The 15,948-nt window shown below is 51.0% G+C and overlaps 1 protein-coding gene across 3 annotated transcripts; it reads left to right on the forward strand.

Annotated features, from left to right (window-relative positions):
* The first annotated feature begins 5,991 nt into the window (after nucleotides 1-5,991).
* ZC3H10 (zinc finger CCCH-type containing 10) lies at nucleotides 5,992-11,962 on the forward strand. Of its 3 annotated transcripts, XM_075901911.2 has the most exons (4): nucleotides 5,992-6,145; nucleotides 6,717-6,791; nucleotides 7,435-7,512; nucleotides 9,218-11,962. In XM_075901911.2, exon 4 carries the CDS (start codon nucleotides 9,270-9,272, stop codon nucleotides 10,452-10,454), a length of 1,185 nt encoding a protein of 394 aa, XP_075758026.1. In that variant the 5' UTR covers nucleotides 5,992-6,145; nucleotides 6,717-6,791; nucleotides 7,435-7,512; nucleotides 9,218-9,269; the 3' UTR covers nucleotides 10,455-11,962. The 3 variants fall into 3 exon arrangements, with proteins under 3 accessions (XP_075758026.1, XP_075758027.1, XP_075758028.1); XM_075901912.2 differs by lacking the exon at nucleotides 6,717-6,791 and having other exon boundaries at nucleotides 6,009-6,145; XM_075901913.2 differs by lacking the exons at nucleotides 5,992-6,145; nucleotides 6,717-6,791 and adding an exon at nucleotides 6,152-6,636.
* The last annotated feature ends 3,986 nt before the right edge of the window (nucleotides 11,963-15,948 follow it).

Below are 15,948 nucleotides of genomic sequence, written 5' to 3' on the forward strand. Positions count from 1 at the left end.
CTGGAGTTGTTGGCCAGTAGGCCAGACTGTACCATCACACAAACAGCTGCATGTCAGTCAGGCCAACATCTTGCCCAGTGTTTTAGGGCTTGAAGGTGAATGTGTGAGCTAGGAAGCTAGGCTCTGTAGCTGAGGCTATACTAATGCTGTGGATTGGCAGAGAGGGGTGCCCTTTGCATGCAGTGGATTAAATTCAATGTTGATCAATGCAAAGTTACATACACTGAAAAACAGAATCCGGACTATCTCATCTAAAATGATGGGGTCTAAATGATTTGTTACCACTCAAGAGAAAGATCTTGGAAGTGTTGTGGACAGTCCTCTGAAAACATCTCAATGAGCAGCAGCAGTCAAAAAAGTGAATAGAAAGTTGGGAGCCATAAGGAAAGGGTTAGATAATGCAACAGAAATGATCATAAATACAGTGCAGACATCTGGTAGCCATATCTCAAAAAAGAGATCATGGAAAAGGTACAGAAAATGGCAACAGAAATGATTGGGGGATGGAACAGCTTCTGTATAAGGAGAGGTGACTAAGACTGGGACTGTTCTCTTGGGGGGAAAAAAAGATAATTTAATGAGGGGGAGTAATAGATGACAGGTGGGGAGAAGGGAATAGAGAAGTGTTATTTACCTCCTTGCATAACACGAGAACTAAGAGTCACCAAATGAAATTAATAGACAGCAGGTGTAAACCAAACCAAATGAATTATTTCTTCATATAATGCACAGTCAGCCTGTGGGACTCCTTGCCAGAGGATGCAGTGAAGGCCAAGACTATTACAGGGTTCAAAAAAGGAGCTAGATAAATTCATGGGGGATGGCTCCACCCATGGCTCTTAGCCAGGATGGGCAGGGATGGTGTCCTTAACCTCTGTTTGCCAGAAGCTGAGAATAAGCAACAGGGGATGAATCACCTGATGATTCCCAGTTCTGTTCATTTCTTGTGGGGCACTTGGCATGGGCCGCCGCGGGCAGACAGGCTACAGCACTAGGTGGACTTTGATCTGACCCATTGTGGCTGTCCTATGTTCTGAAAGGAGCAGCTGCAGCTCCATTTCTGCACAGCAATAGTAGGCTGTTATCCCAGCTTGGTCCCTTGCACTAGTCAGGGTCTTGCTGTTGCACACCAAACACTTGGGCCTGTGCACTGTGTCTCTAGGGGCAACGAAGCTCAGGCCACTGGAGTGTCCCTGGAGGTGGGATTAGGCCTTGCACCTCCCCCTCAGCAGCTCTGAGCTCAGCTTGCAGGAGCTGTATTCAAAATGGAGGCCCCTTGCTGTGGGAGAAAACTACATATCCCGTGCTGCCCCGCGGCGGGGAAAAAACGCTTCCCGCCATGCTCCGCGAAAGAGGTATTGTGACGTTTTCACTCCGCCCCCTTCCGGAACTGGCCTATAAAAGAGGCGGGCGGCGATCGCGGCCTTTCTCTCTCTCGGCCGTTAGCGACGCCATTTTGTGGGAGTCCGGAGGCCGCGGCCGCCATCCGCCCCCATCCGCGGGCCCTGAGCCCGGGCCATCATGAGAGCCAAGGTGAGCGGGGTGAGGGGCACCAGGGTCTGTTGGGGGGCGGGTGATGGGGGCCGAGCCGAGCCGGGTTGGTGGGGGGGCGACGCCATTTGGGAGGCGGGGCCTTCTCCGGCCTGGGGCCCATCCCCCCGCTAGCTGCAGGGGCTCTGAGCTGCTGGGCCCTTGGCGGTTGGGGCGGGCTGCCCAGAGCGCCCCTGGTTCTCCCGGGGGGGGGTTGGCTCTATCTTGCGCTGCGCCCCCCCCCCCCATTCCGGGGCCCCTCCCACCAAGCTCTGGCCCACAGCCGCTCCAGGCACGTGCGTGGCGGTGGCCTGCGCGCACGTGGGGCTGTTCCCCTGCAGCACGAGATCTCTTCCCCCCTCCCCACCCATCCCTTGGCTGTGGGTCCTGACTTCGCGTTCTCTCTGGCACGAGCTGCTTGGTGCATGGGGTAGCTGGGCCCCCTAGTTCTGTGGAGGTTGAGCTGCTGTTGCAAGGCTCACTGACCATCTCGTGTTTTCCCCTTTTTCCTCTAGTGGCGCAAGAAGCGAATGCGCAGGTATGTTTTCAACTTGTGTTTTGGGTTGCCTTGCTTGCCAGACAGGTTGCACTAATCGATGTGAATGCTTTGCATGGCGTACTTAGAAAATGTAAGTCTTGGGTGCCAGAAATGTGTATTAAGTGCCTGGCTAAGATGGCTGCTCAAACTTGGTAAATAGCTGATATAAAAAACTTTTTAGTTGCATGGGTTAGGTTTAGCACAGTACTGCATAGTCCTCATTCATTTGGCAGTTAAAATGCATTGATTTGTAGTCCTGTCTAAAGGCCTCAGCTGATCTGAGAGCCCTTTGTACTAGTCTGAGCACCCTTCTGCACCCAGGCTCCATCCCAGATTCTTGGAATAGCCCCCCTCAATTTATTGCCCATGCCTGTGGTAGATGTCGTGTGGGCCTTGTCCCAAGTTGCTTACAATCTCAATTGACAAATGGTGGTTGTAGGAACAATACAAGGACAAGCAGGAGGGTCTTAAAAGTAAAATACTGTCTAGGTTCTGGGTTAAATTCCTGCTTCTATTGTATGACCTGGAGTAAGTCTCTCATGCCTCTATTTCTCACCTGTAAAATAGTGAGACTGGTACTTGCAGATGGGGATTGAAGATAAACATTGCACATGAAGCACTTTGTGGAATGTGCCACAAAATCCTTAGACTGCATCATTTGTAAACAGTCTTTCTTGTTTGGGGAGGGTTGTGCAGAACTAAACCTAACTTTATTTCCAGTGAAAATTTCTTACACAGCACTGCCAGATGAGCTAAGTATAAGAGCAGTCAGGCCAACTCACAGCTAAAGCTATCTACTTGTTGCTGACTTTTTTTGGTCTTTGGTGTAATAAGCTTTTTGTGTTGAGCATGACAGGTAAGGATGACATGTTTGTTTTTAACTGAGGGGCCAAACTACTTAAGTCATAAAAAATTTTTTTGCAAGGTGAAAGCTCCTTTTCCAAACAAAATAAACTCCTTTGTTACTGTGCTTAATTGTTTTTCAGGTCTGCTTATAAATTTAAAACTTTGGAAAGGCAAGCAGGAATAAGCTTATTCTGGCCTCTTTCCTTGTTTCCATTGCAAGTCATCCTTAGTTCAAGAGCTGTCCCCTCTACTGAAGCTGATATAAAAATGAGCAGCTCTGTAGCACCTTACGCTATGTCTACACTACAGCATTATATTGGAATAACTGACATTATCTGGAATAACAAAGAGCATGTTTACACTGCAAGCCATTATTTCAAAATAATGGTGAGCTGGAGGACCACTTACACCCACTCATGGTAATCCTCATTATGAGGAGTAAGGGAAGTTGAAGGAAATGTTCTTCCTTCAACTTCCTGCTGTGTAGATTGTGCCAAAAGCTGAATTACGCTATTTCGACTTGAGCTACGTCAATTGTGTAGCTTGCGTTGCATAGCTTAAATCAACTTTAGCCATGCTGTGTAGTAGGGATGTGAGGGACTAGTTGAATGTTCAATAAGCAAATGCTTATTGGATAGTGGACAGTTTAGTCAACTAGTCACTTGCCCCCCCAGCTCCTCCTTGCCTCTATCAGAAAGCTAGAGGCAAGTGGAGCCTGGGATCAGCTGGGGACTCTCCTCCTGACCCTGGGCTACGTGTGGCACTGCTGCGTGTAGCCTGACACTGGACTCCCTGTGGCACTTCAGTGGCAGTGCCACCTGGGATCATTGGGGGAGTCCCCAGCTGACCCTAGGCTCCAGGTGGTGCTTCGCCTTTGAAATGTAGCAACTACACTTCAAAGGAAGGGGTGTCCTATTGACCAATTGAATAGTCTATGTAAAATGCATTGACTGTTCAATTAATTACTTGCAATTTAACATGCTTTTTGTTTAGCTGTCACACTTTGGTAGACAGTAATAGGTTATTCAGTTTCTAGTCACTTCACTTTTCAGTTCTTGTTCAGTTAGGTGGCAGATATTGTAGGAACTTAGTGCCCTTTAAAAACTGCATGCTAACTTTACTAAAAAAGTATTGATGGGTTCTTAAACAGGTGTCAGGCCTGATAATGACTTGTAAAAGTCCATTTCATCAGGTTGGATGCCTGCTATAGAATGGCTATAGCTTTTTTACCATGATTTTCTTTCTCTGATGGGATAAAATTCTTTCTCAGGCTGAAGCGCAAAAGGAGAAAGATGAGGCAGAGATCCAAGTAGGCGTCTTCTATGTTGCTACTGAGGCTGCAAAGCAGAGCATATGATGTTGGAGCTTGGGATGCTGAAATCCTTCAGATGTGCCTACTTCCGGATGTTGAAAGAGGGCTTCTTACTGTCTTCAAGAGTTTTCAATCTTAGGAATGAAGGGCTCATCTGTATGCGTGATAGCCCTGAGTTTTGACATTCTGGACTGGCTCTGGTCTTTGTAGTTCAATGTAGCAGGTATACAATAAACCCTGGTTTGGTTGGGAATTCACCATGTTTTTTCTTAGTCTTGCATGTTAAATAGCCCTAAGTTGATTTTAAAACCATCTCAATGATCAGCATATATGTAACTTGACATTTAAAGTCACACCATACAGCCCTTCTCTGGCTTGCTTTTTCTGGACCCTTTCCTGACATAGTAGCATGTTTTTGGTGTGTCTCCAGCTCCCCTTTTGACTTTTTTGATCTCTGAGAATAAGAGAATCCACTTAACGGGGAAATCACTTTTGCTGGGGATGTTGAAATGTCCAAGCTGCAGCACAATTTTGATGTGAGTTAAGAACACAAGAACAGCCCTACTGGGTCAAACGTTTATCTAACCCAGTGTTTCTCAACCCTTAGGGGTACTCGAAGTCTGGGGGCTGGGTATGTCAACACAACTGAAATTTGGAGAACTGAATTTTAAGTTTTAGAGCACTTCATTATTGTACTTTTTACACCCAAAAATGTAATTGCTTGCCTGGCTATGATTAAGTTGTCTAAACAAATGTTTTGCAATGGTAGAAAAGTGCCTGAAAATTCTAGGTACGGGGGGGGGGACTTATAATTTTTAAGAGGGGGCACTTTATAAAAAAGGTTGAGAAACACTGATCTAGCTCACTATCCTGTCTGCTGACAGTGGTCAATACCAGATGCCCCAGAGAAAGGGAACACAACAGGGAATCCTTGTGATTCATCTCAATCACCCATTTTTCATTCAACTCATTTTGTCTGGATGCAATGTGTTATGCACATACACCCTGATACACTTCACAGTTGTGGCCTTCAGAATCTCTGAACCAGGCAAGGGCTTCCCAGTATTTGAACTTGGCTGACAGGGGCTAACTACATGTTTACCATTCTAAGGTGATGGCTATAGTAGTCGAATCCCTTGAAGGAAAGGCTGATCTCATGCAATAAAAATTACTATGTGCAGGGATTGCAAAGTCCCATGAGTAGGAGGAATAATGGCAGTCTGAAATTGTTGACGCTGAGGCCAACAACCGAAGACGTTACTCTGTGCCTGGACATGCATGAGATCAGGCTTAACTGTGAGTTAGTCCCCTGATGGAGTGGGTGGCACAAGATATGGAGACGGTCTAGTGAGACGACAATAGTGTAACTGGTTAACCCCTTTCTCAAGTGACTAGCTGCCTTGTGGCTGGCACTTCCCCGTGGATGAGCTCGAGCTTATGGTGCCCTTCCCAGAAGGATTTCGGTGCCTGATGCATTAACACGTGGAGGAGGATAATCCTGGGTGTGCTGCGACTAGAAACCCCACGAGACCCCTCTACTGCTCCCCAGGCTTTGCACACCCGTCGCTGTGCTCGGCCTGTCCCTGGGTGTTAGGCGCTGCGGGGCTTCCGGCGGGTCGCGGGGCTTCCGGCGGGTCACGCAGCAAGGGTAGTGACCGCTGCCTTGACGCGCCAGCCCGCCAGAGGGCGCTTGTTCCCTCGCCGCTCGAGCGCCGCCGGGGCTGGTGTCACAGGAAGCAGGGCCTCGTCGCTGTGGCAACGCCGGCGGGGCGCGCGCTGCATGCTGGGAACCCCCTCACTCCCTCCATCCGTTCCCCCGCTTCCGGCCTGCGGCAGGAAGAACCATAGAGTAGTTCCGCGAGGCAGGCGGAAGGGGCCGCTCTTTGTGGCGGCTGGAGGAGGACGCGGCCGGAGAGCGGGTGAGCGAGAGGCCGCCCCGAGTAGAGGCCCGGCCGGGCTCAAGGGGCGGGGTTGGGGGCCCTTCCTGCGCCGGGGGCGCGTGGGTCCCACGAACCCCCAGTCCGCGCCCGCGGGGCCCCGTGGACCCTCCCCCGCCCGGCCCGTGCGTCCCTCTGGCCAGTTTTCCCTCAGCGTCTGCCCCCCCCCCCCCCGCCTTCTAGGTCTGCCCTGTCCATGGGGGGCTGCCCCTGAGGTCCCCGGCCGGGCCGGGGTCTGCCCCTCCCCCCGCGCTGCTCCCCTGTCACTGGGGGGGGGCCCTTCAGGCTGGTGCTGAGGCCCCGCCGCAGCCGAGTTATCGCAGCTCCGCTGAGAAATAAGCGCTGCTCGTTCCGGGCAAAAGGCTGGACAACAGGTGCCCTGGGTCCCCATCCAGGCTCTCCCACTAGGAGACCGCGCTGCCCGGAATACTCGGCGTCCACTTGTGTCCCCCAGGGATATTTGAGACGTTTTGGTGGGTTACGCAGAAATGTACCAAAGTAGGTGGTGGGTTTATGGGGGAAGATTTAAAATACGGAGGCTTTTCTCTCCTAGCTTCTAATGAAATGATCTCGGGCTCTGAAATGCAAACAGCAACAATCTTTTGAATTTCCTTCAGTTTTTCGTTAGGTAAGTTTATGAATAGGTAGGTTCTCATGATAAAATAGCAGGGGACTGGATTCTGACCCAGAAAGCCCTGTCCTCCTATAATTAAACAAAAAGGCTGAGGGTTTATTAGCTTTCTCTTGCATGCCTTTGGATATATGTACAAACAGCTTTTGATCCACAGCCTTGATTTACAAGATCAGCCTGGTAAAATGTATTTTATAATGTAGTTTCTGAGGCCCCAGTCCCAGCTCCATTGTGTCAGGTGCTGTACACATCACAATTGCTCTGCCCTAGAAAAATTTACTCTCTGTTTGTGGATGTAACTGCATGTGATGACAGACTTCTCTTGTCTCTGAGATTCAGGATACAGCATTCAGATGAGAGTTCTCATGTACTGCAGTACATAAAAAGTACTATAAAAAAACAGCTGGAGATGGGATGCTATGCTGTGTGACAGCCAGGGTATTTCATGTACTCTGTTGGGCAGGTGTGATTTTAAAATAAAAGTAGCTGCCACCTTGATATACTGACCCTAATATAAAAAAGTTGGCCCCTAATCCTGTCTGGTATCAGATGCTGTGAAATCAGCCCTCTCTGCTTTGGTTTTGACTAATATAAAATGAGTGACTACTAGTTTGTTTTGATTATGTTTTAATTTCATTAGGACTTTGATCTCAAATCAAGTCAGCTCCTCTAGCTGTGATCTGGCCCACGGTGACTTTGAAGATTTTGGATCTTACAGGTAAAGCTGAGCCTTTTTGAACAAACAATCTCTGTTGAAGGGTCTGATGAGGCAAAAGAGAGCTGGATGATAAATGCATACATGCACCAAGCATTCAGTTATTGGATTGTAGCTGATAGGAATGTTAAATATCAGTTAATTACATAGTCGATTAACCTCATGAATTCTTATCGGTTACTTGACTATTTTATAGCCCCTGGGGTTGGGGCTGGTAGCCAGTGCACTCTGGCCCCACTCCCGATGAGCCCCATGCCACTCCAAACTGCTGCCTCTGTATCAGACGCAGTAGCACTGGGTGCCAGGTGGGAGTTAGTTTGCAAGGGGAGCCAGTTTAAAAAGCAGCTGCCTGTTGTCCCACACTCTTGCCTCTGATACGGAGGCAGCAGCCCCTGTCCGGGGGGGGGGGGTCAGAGCTCCCAGACCCAGCGCAAGCCAGAACTGAGCTAGGCTGCCTGCCCACCTAGTTCTTAATACACTTTAAATGCAGAACTGTAGCAGTAATAGGTCCCGGACCCAGCACAAGTTGGGACTGAGCTAGGCTGCTGGCCAGCCTGCTAAAAAATGTACTATTGGCAGGGGGAGGAATGCGTGTAGTCTATAGCATTAACCTATAATCTTTTGCTATCCGTTAATCGACTACACTATTGCATCCCTAGTAGCTGAAGGAGTCTGAACCTTACTTGTTTAGAGACTCAGTTTGTGGTGGTTTGGAACTGCAGGCAAAGCCACTATTGAAATGCAGCAGGTGTGCAAATTCCATCCACTGCATCTGGTTTGTAGAGGTACTATTAACTAGCAGTGGAATGGTGTACCGTGGTAAAGGTCTGGAAGCTGTTTGGGTTGTTATGCACAAAGAGTTGGCTGGTTCTCAGCCCAAGTCTCAACGGAAAGGTGGCTGTACAACAAAGTTAGGAGAGTCATGCTGGGTCCTGTGAAGTAACCAGTATAACAAGCTCTATGCAAATAAAAGTTGATAATTTCTCATACAGAATCCCTCAACTTTAAATCTCAGAAACCGCAAGGTCAGACGGTCCCAAATTTAAATCACTAACCCTGCCTAGCATGGCCATGAGAGACACGACATTTCAAAACAACCTGGCTATGTCTACACTGGTGCGATCTTGCACCAGAGCTATGCAAATGAGGCTAAGCATGGAATATCGCTGAGCCTCATTTGCATATATAATGAGCCGCCATTTTTGTGGAAGAGGCTCTTGCGCAGGAAGGAGCTGTCTACACTGCCGCTTCTTGCGCAAGAAAAACCCTCTTGTGCAATGCCATTATTCCTGAAAATAATCAGCGTAGCGGCATTGTGCAAGAGGGTTTTTCTTGCGCAAGAAGGGGCAGTGTAGACAGCTCCTTGCGCAAGAGCCTCTTCTTCAAAAATGGCAGGTCATTATATATGCAAATGAGGCTTGGCGATATTCCACGCTTAGCCTCATTTGCATTGCTCTGGCGCAAGATAGCGCCAGGGTAGACATAGCCTCTGAGCAGCCATGTGGATTTTGCAGCACTGAACAGTCAAACGTTACACTGAAAATTGATCATAAACTTAATCACAGCAGAGGCGGCAACTTGCTTGTAATTCTTCAGGGCAGATATTTCCCTGCCAGCCACACCAGCACAATTCACTCCTTGAAGTAAGACTCCATTTGCCCCTTCATTGTCTTGTTTTCTTACTGCTGCCTCTTGTCCTCTTTTGCAGTTGCCTGAACTCACGCCAACGGGGGGGGAGCGGGTAGGGCGTGGGTGGAAAAATGCCCGACCGTGAAAGCTACAACAACGGCAGCAGCAGCGATGAGGCAGGCACCAACTCAGACGACATCTGCCGTGACTTCCTGCGCAACGTCTGCAAGCGAGGCAAGCGCTGTCGCTTCCGGCACCCCGACATCAGCGAGGTCACTAACCTGGGCGTGCGCAAGAACGAGTTCATTTTCTGCCATGACTTCCAGAACAAGGAGTGCGTGCGTCTCAACTGCCGCTTCATCCATGGCACCAAAGAGGACGAGGACTATTACAAGAAGACGGGAGAGCTGCCCCCACGCCTTCGCCAGAAGGTGGCCGCTGGGCTGGGCCTCTCCCCGGCAGACTTGCCTAACAGCAAGGAGGAGGTACCGATATGCCGGGACTTCCTAAAGGGCGACTGCCAGCGGGGAGCAAAGTGCAAATTCCAGCACTTGCAGCGAGAGTACGAGTATGACGCTCGGGTCATCGCGGCCCGGGACCAGGGCATTGCCACCACCGTGCGCCGCTACGACCCCTATGATGTCATGTACGACCCTGACCGCTATGACGACCATGACCCGGTGCTGAAGAGGAGGCGCGTGGATGGGCTGCACTTCGAAACCTACGAGTACAGCTTCACCAGCCCGCGCACAGTGGAGTACCGGCTCTTGGAGGAGGAGAACATCATGCTGCGCAAGCGCGTGGAGGACCTCAAGAAACAGGTCAACAACCTGCTGGCGACCAACGAGGTGCTGCTGGAGCAGAACGCCCAGTTCCGGAACCAGGCCAAAGTTATGACTCTGAGCTCCACCGCCACAGCCACTGAGCAGACCCTGGCCCCGACCGTGGGCACCGTCACCAATTATAACCACAGTATTGCCCAGACACACACCACACTCAGCAGCCAGGCCCTTCAGCCGCGCCCCGTCACCCAGCAGGATTTGGTGGCTCCGGCTGGAGCCCAGGCAGCACCCCCTGCCAACGCAGCACCCCCTATGAACCCTGAAATTACCCCGCTCTCGGCTGCTTTGGCTCAGACCATCGCCCAGGGCATGGCTCCTCCCGTCTCCATGGCGCCTGTGGCGGTGTCAGTGGCGCCCGTGGCGGTTTCAATGGCACAGCCGCTGGGAGGTATCACTATGAGCCACGCCACCACACCCATGGTGACGTACCCCATTGCCTCGCAGAGCATGAGGATAACGGCCATGCCACACTAACCGCCCCCCTAAAGGGCCTCATGCACCGCTGTGGCTCCGTGCTGTTCGGAGCCGCCCACAGCAGGTGGAAGGGCTCCATCGCCGGCGGGACTTGCTCGTTCCTTTGGGGAGACAGGAACCAAGAAGGAAGAATCCAAATGTGAACCAGAAAACCCTTGGAACCCTCTCTGTCGTTAGGGAGAGGTCTTTTAGGAGACGGGCTTTCCACCCTGCAGGCGAGTGACTTGGATTTCCATGAACCCATAGCAACTGCGCATGGTCTTCCACAAGGCAGCAGAATTCAGGGGTGAAGGGCTTCATTCCACATGATTCGAAGGGCACAGTAACCTCAGAGCCTGGGTGTGTCACTTGTATCTTTGCCCGAATACCCGCCCCTCTGTACCCACTGTGCTGGCCCCTCCATAGCCCCGCGAGTTCAGGAAGTCAGTATATCGCCTGGCTGTGGCAGTATCATTTCACTGTCAGGACTCACCAGGATAGAGGCTGCCCTCTTTCCCACCCTCCCCTCGGCCCCACCTGGTCCCCTGCTTTCTAGTAGAGAGAGTCCCGGCTTCCCGGGGCTCAGGCAGAATGCGGGAAGTGAGACCCTGGGGACAGTGCCTCCCCCAGAGATAGCAGAAAGGCCGGTTGTGTTCTTCATACCGACCGACAGCCCTCTTTTAGGGAATGACCATGGTGTGGCTTTGCCTGGTGATGAGCTGGTTAAATCCCAAATAGGCTTTGGGCTCCTGTACGTACTGAGTCCTGTTGCTTTAAAACTGGGCAACACAACCTAGGCTCTAGCCAGCCATGTCTGGGGTGGCCCTGAGAGCATCCCTGTTTCAGTCCAGGCTGCTTGTTCTCAGGACCATCTGAACCCCAAAGGTGGAGCGGGGCCTCGCCAGTGCCAGCAGATGCTGTTGCTGACTTGATCATAAAGCCCAGGGTTCAAAATAAGCCCAGCTGCGCCCTCCAGTCTGATGGGGGTGGGCCGCTAGTTAAATATGAAACTAAACAGCTCAGGTGAGGCTTGCATTGTGCGTGAGGTAGCAGGTTGAAATAAAATCGTCAGTTGCTTTGTGAATGGTCAGGGCTTCTCAGGGGCTGGCTCCCAAGGCATGGCAGCTCGCTGAAAGGGGTCTCGGGCAGCAATCCTGCCAGGCCCTTTGCCATCCACCAGCTGCTTCTGTACCTGAGCCTCCCCATCCCCCAAGACTTCCATCTGCCTCTTGAGGCTATTTTCTCCGTTCACCCCATTCACACGTCCTCAGAGGAAACCTCCCTCCTTCTCTCTCTGTTTTTTTTTTTTGTTGGTTTCTAAAACCGAAGCTCACCCATGGGTCTGGACTGGCTTTTGTGTCGTTAGGTCTGGTTTTGGTTGTTTTTTTGTTCTAAGGAGAATGGAAAGAAAAGGAGAGCGCTTTACAGAGGGCGCTCCCACAGATGCTGACCTTTGTAAGTCTAGCGTTTTAGTTCTGTGACTACAATGTAAAGTTTGCAGCTATTAAAAGAAAAAATCTGCCGCCCCAGCGGATGTATTCTAGTGTTGACGCTCCCTTTAAGGCGTTGGTTAGCTACCAACGGGGACATGTCGGAACACAAGCAAGGGATGGGAAATCTCTAAACCCCTCTGAGATGTAAGGGTATGCAGCCACCTCTGGGGTGGAATGCAGCAGCTGTCAGCATTGCTACAAGCTGGAGTGACCCATGGCATGGTTAGGTTAGGATCAGGAGCTCTGCTTTACATCTCTGCCAAAAGATGGCAGCACCACATTGGTGTGTGGCTTCCTTGCTGAGTCAGGAGAGCGCCACCTACTGGATTACTCCAGGTCTCTTCTCGCAGTTTTCTTGAAGATCTATACCAGGGCTGAGCTGGCCACGGTTCCTCTTAGCGTGTGATAGGCGCTGACCGGTCGCAGTGCGGAATGGTTCGGATTGGCCTGTCACCCCTGCATTTGCAAGAGCCTCCTGCAAACAAGCGTTCTCCAGTCTAGGCGCCGAGTAACCTGAGCTCTCAGCCACCAGGACAATCCCGTTGCGTCGGTTGCGTCTGTCGAGGAACTGCCGCATCCAGTGGCATAGCGCTGGTGCTCAGCCGGGTTGACCAGCTTTGTCTGTGTAACGTGCCACGTCTCCGTTATCGGAAGACCCTTTCTCCCTGTCTGCCTCTAGGATTTGGTTTCAACAAGCAGGGCAGGAAGATGGGTCAAGTGACTGAGCTGGTGGGGAACCCTAATGGTTGTCCCACCATGGGTGGGGCACTGAGATCTTTAGGGGAATCATTATTAGCAGCTGCCTTGCTGCCCAGGTAAATTGCTCAGAGCATGGCGACTGCTGTCCTCCCCCTCACTCTTCGCTGCTGGCTGTTACCCCCCAAGGACTTAGTCAAAGCTTAAAGGGCAAACTCCCTTCTCTGGAGGTACAGCTCTAGCTCCCTGGGGGGCTCCTCCAGAGAGGTGCAGTGTGTAGGGGCCGTGTGGTGTTAGGGGGCCTGCAGGAGATTGTGCGTGGAAGTGAAGCTCTTGGCGCTCTGCACCTGCACCCTCATACATGGGACAGCAATGGCCCTGAAAAGCAGCTCTCCAGGGACCAGGTGTGAAGGGCACGAGACTGTACAGGCCTCTCACTGGTGCTGGCCAGGCTGCAGCCTGCCCCCCTTGCTGCGGCAAAGGACCCACGGTTACAATTTCCTTTTGCCCAGCTCCCCGCTCTAACCCCCAGGTCAGATCTTCAGGTGAGACTGCTGCTGAAGCAGGGAGACCCCATCAGGCCCCCATTGTGCTGCAGCAACAGGGCGAGGGGGTAAAGCCCCCGCTCATTTCGGCTTCCCCCTTGTGTTTACAAGTAGGCAGCTCCTTGGAGCTTCTGAGCCAGTCAGGGTGCTGTGCTCATATCACCCAGCCCAGCCCTTCACAGGCAGGTGTCATCCAGCCATGCACCAGGGGATTATATTCTAAGGCCAGAAGAGACCAGGGAGGTTGTCTAGTCTGACCCCCATACAACAGAAAACTCCCCCACACTATTCCTAAGAGCAGAGCTTTTCGAAAACGATCCTGTGAGCATTGTCTCTGCTGGAGGAGCTCTCCTGAGCCTGGGTAACCTGCTCCGTTGGTTAATTACCCTCACTCCTGCATATTTACCCTTTATTTCCAGGCTTTGTCTAGCTTCAGTTTCCAGGCTTTGTCTAGCTGTGGGGTTGTGGTATTCCTTCATCTGCTAGACTGAAGAGCCTGTTCACAAATAGAGGAACTCGCAGACTGAGCAAGTCACCTCTTCACCAGCTCAGTCGATCTGTGTCTTTATTACTGAAAGCAATGGAGCGATTTTCACTGTCTCCATCAGTAGAGCCCTGCAAATCCGCAGCTACCTGCTCTCTTCCCATGGGTCTCCGTGGTGGGATACAGATGTGATAGGGTTAAAATAAGTAACTGTATACCTGTTAATAACCCTATTGGTTACATGCAGTGAGGGCTTTGTACTATAACTCTTATACCACAGAACCTGCAGCCCAGCCAGCTCCCCAGTCATGTCAGCTGCTGGGTGTGGGCTTACAGTATAAATCGGATCCCAGTGCACATGGGATCCAGCTGCCCCACCCCACCCCAAGGTGCAGGCTCTGATACTGCAGAGCCCATTGCCTGTGCTGGCAGCTGGCTCCGTAGGAGCTGGTGGGCAGTGGTGAAGAGTTTAACTGTAACAAACTGATAATCATTTATACAGTTACATTCTTACATCCTGAGGTGGTTGCAGATACAGAATTTGTATCCGCACAGGACTCTATGCATTAGGGCTAGGGATGTGAATGACTAGTCGACTGATAAGAAAATGCTTATCGGATAGTTGACATACTAGTCGACTAGTTGCTTCCCCCCCTTGCTGCCTCTATCAGAAAGAGGCGGGGGAGGGGGGAGAAAAGGGTGCTTCAAAGCAGCAGTGTTGTGTGGAGCCTGTGGCCAGACCCTGGGCTCCACATGACACTGCTGCTTTGAAATGCTGTGGGGAGCATGGGGCCAGCAGGGAGTAGCCTGTGCTCCCCGCGTCACTTTCACTTTTGAAGTGTAGCAACAACCCTGAGGCCGTTGCTACACTTCAAAGGCAGAGGCGGCCTTATCGACTAATCGAATAGTCCATGCAGATTGCATCGACTATCTGATTAGCCGATTAATTTAAATTTACCATCTCTAATTATGGTGAGTTTGATGCAAATTGAAGCTCAAAGCTGTTGACTCCTTTGGTCTGTGCTGGCTGCTTCTCTGACTTTATGCCAGTAGTGGGTTCCCAGCTGGCATCCTGGTTCCCTGTGTGCTACAGGCCATCCTTGCTGTAAGTCAAGATATGTTCGAAAAAACTTGGACTTACATCGAAACAGCTTAAAGTGGGGAATTTTTTCCTGTGGCTGACTTCCATTTGTGCAAATTGTGGAGTTTTTTTTGTGCGACTTAACAGCGGGGAATGGGAGGACTTATAACCCATCGGTTCCTACAAGCGTCGATTACTTTAGTGTGGAACGGATGTATTCCAGGGCGACGTATAGCAGGGACGTCCTGTATCCTTTGCCGGATCTGCGTGGAGCGCACAGTAACCAGACTCCCCTATCAGCCAGTACAGCTCTATGCTAGAAGGGACTGGGTGTGACAGAGAGGTATGCAGAGCACATCTTGGCTGGATGCTGCTCTTTGCAGATTGGTGGTGGTTAGAATAACGTGTGCGAACCCTGTTCTGCCTTGAAGCTTCAATAAACTAGACACCTTTTGCCCTGAAAGGCAGCCAACACAAGGCACCAGCTCAGCCCAGAAAGGAGGGCTGGAGACCTGGAGTGTCTGTGGAAAGATCTGCCACTGACTAGCCCCCCTCCCCCCCACTTGAATAGGGGGTGAGCTCATTGGATCAACCAAGATTCCAGTGTGTGATTACAGGAAGTCTAAGCATTGGAGTTCCTTAAACCGTGGCCGCTGGCAACAGATCACTGCCCTCCCACCTTCACGTGGGCGGAGCCCGCTCAGGTTCTGGGTTGCTTTGCAAATAAGAAAGTTGTAGGGTCCTAATAGGCCTGGAAGCAACAGCCCCTGTCTTCCCCCACTGCCCTGTGCTCTAGTGCACCAGACCCAGCCTTTGTTAGCAATGCACTGCTGCAGGCAGATGGCACCAGGCCTTCCCTATTGCTAGGGTTATTTATGTTTCAGCAGCTGGATTGGAAGCCTGGTAAGCTGTTGCCAAGGCCCAAGGGATGAACTTTCAGCGGCAATGGTGTATTCAGTAACTCAGATCTGGCTTTAAATCCCCAGGGTTTTGTTTAACTGAGGAGCCTCTAGGCTAGCAATGCAAACATGTACCTGGAAAAGCAATTACACTGTTTGCAGAAGAGACGCTTGCAGCTCATTTTTACAGGCAACGCTGTTTGGCCAAGTAATATGCAGAGCTGGTCTTTTTCCACTTCTGGAGTCAAGTGGTCAGATAGCAGAGGATGTACCTAGTTCTTTGGAAACACCTGGGAAAACAGCCATTCAGACTGGGG

This window comes from Pelodiscus sinensis, chromosome 31 (genome assembly GCF_052426305.1).
Source record: "Pelodiscus sinensis isolate ZL-2025 chromosome 31, ASM5242630v1, whole genome shotgun sequence".
Taxonomy (NCBI): domain Eukaryota; kingdom Metazoa; phylum Chordata; order Testudines; family Trionychidae; genus Pelodiscus; species Pelodiscus sinensis.

Bases quoted from the DNA above. Each gene is read 5' to 3' on its own strand.
- ZC3H10 (XM_075901911.2), top strand. From the start codon at position 9,270: ATGCCCGACCGTGAAAGCTACAACAACGGCAGCAGCAGCGATGAGGCA.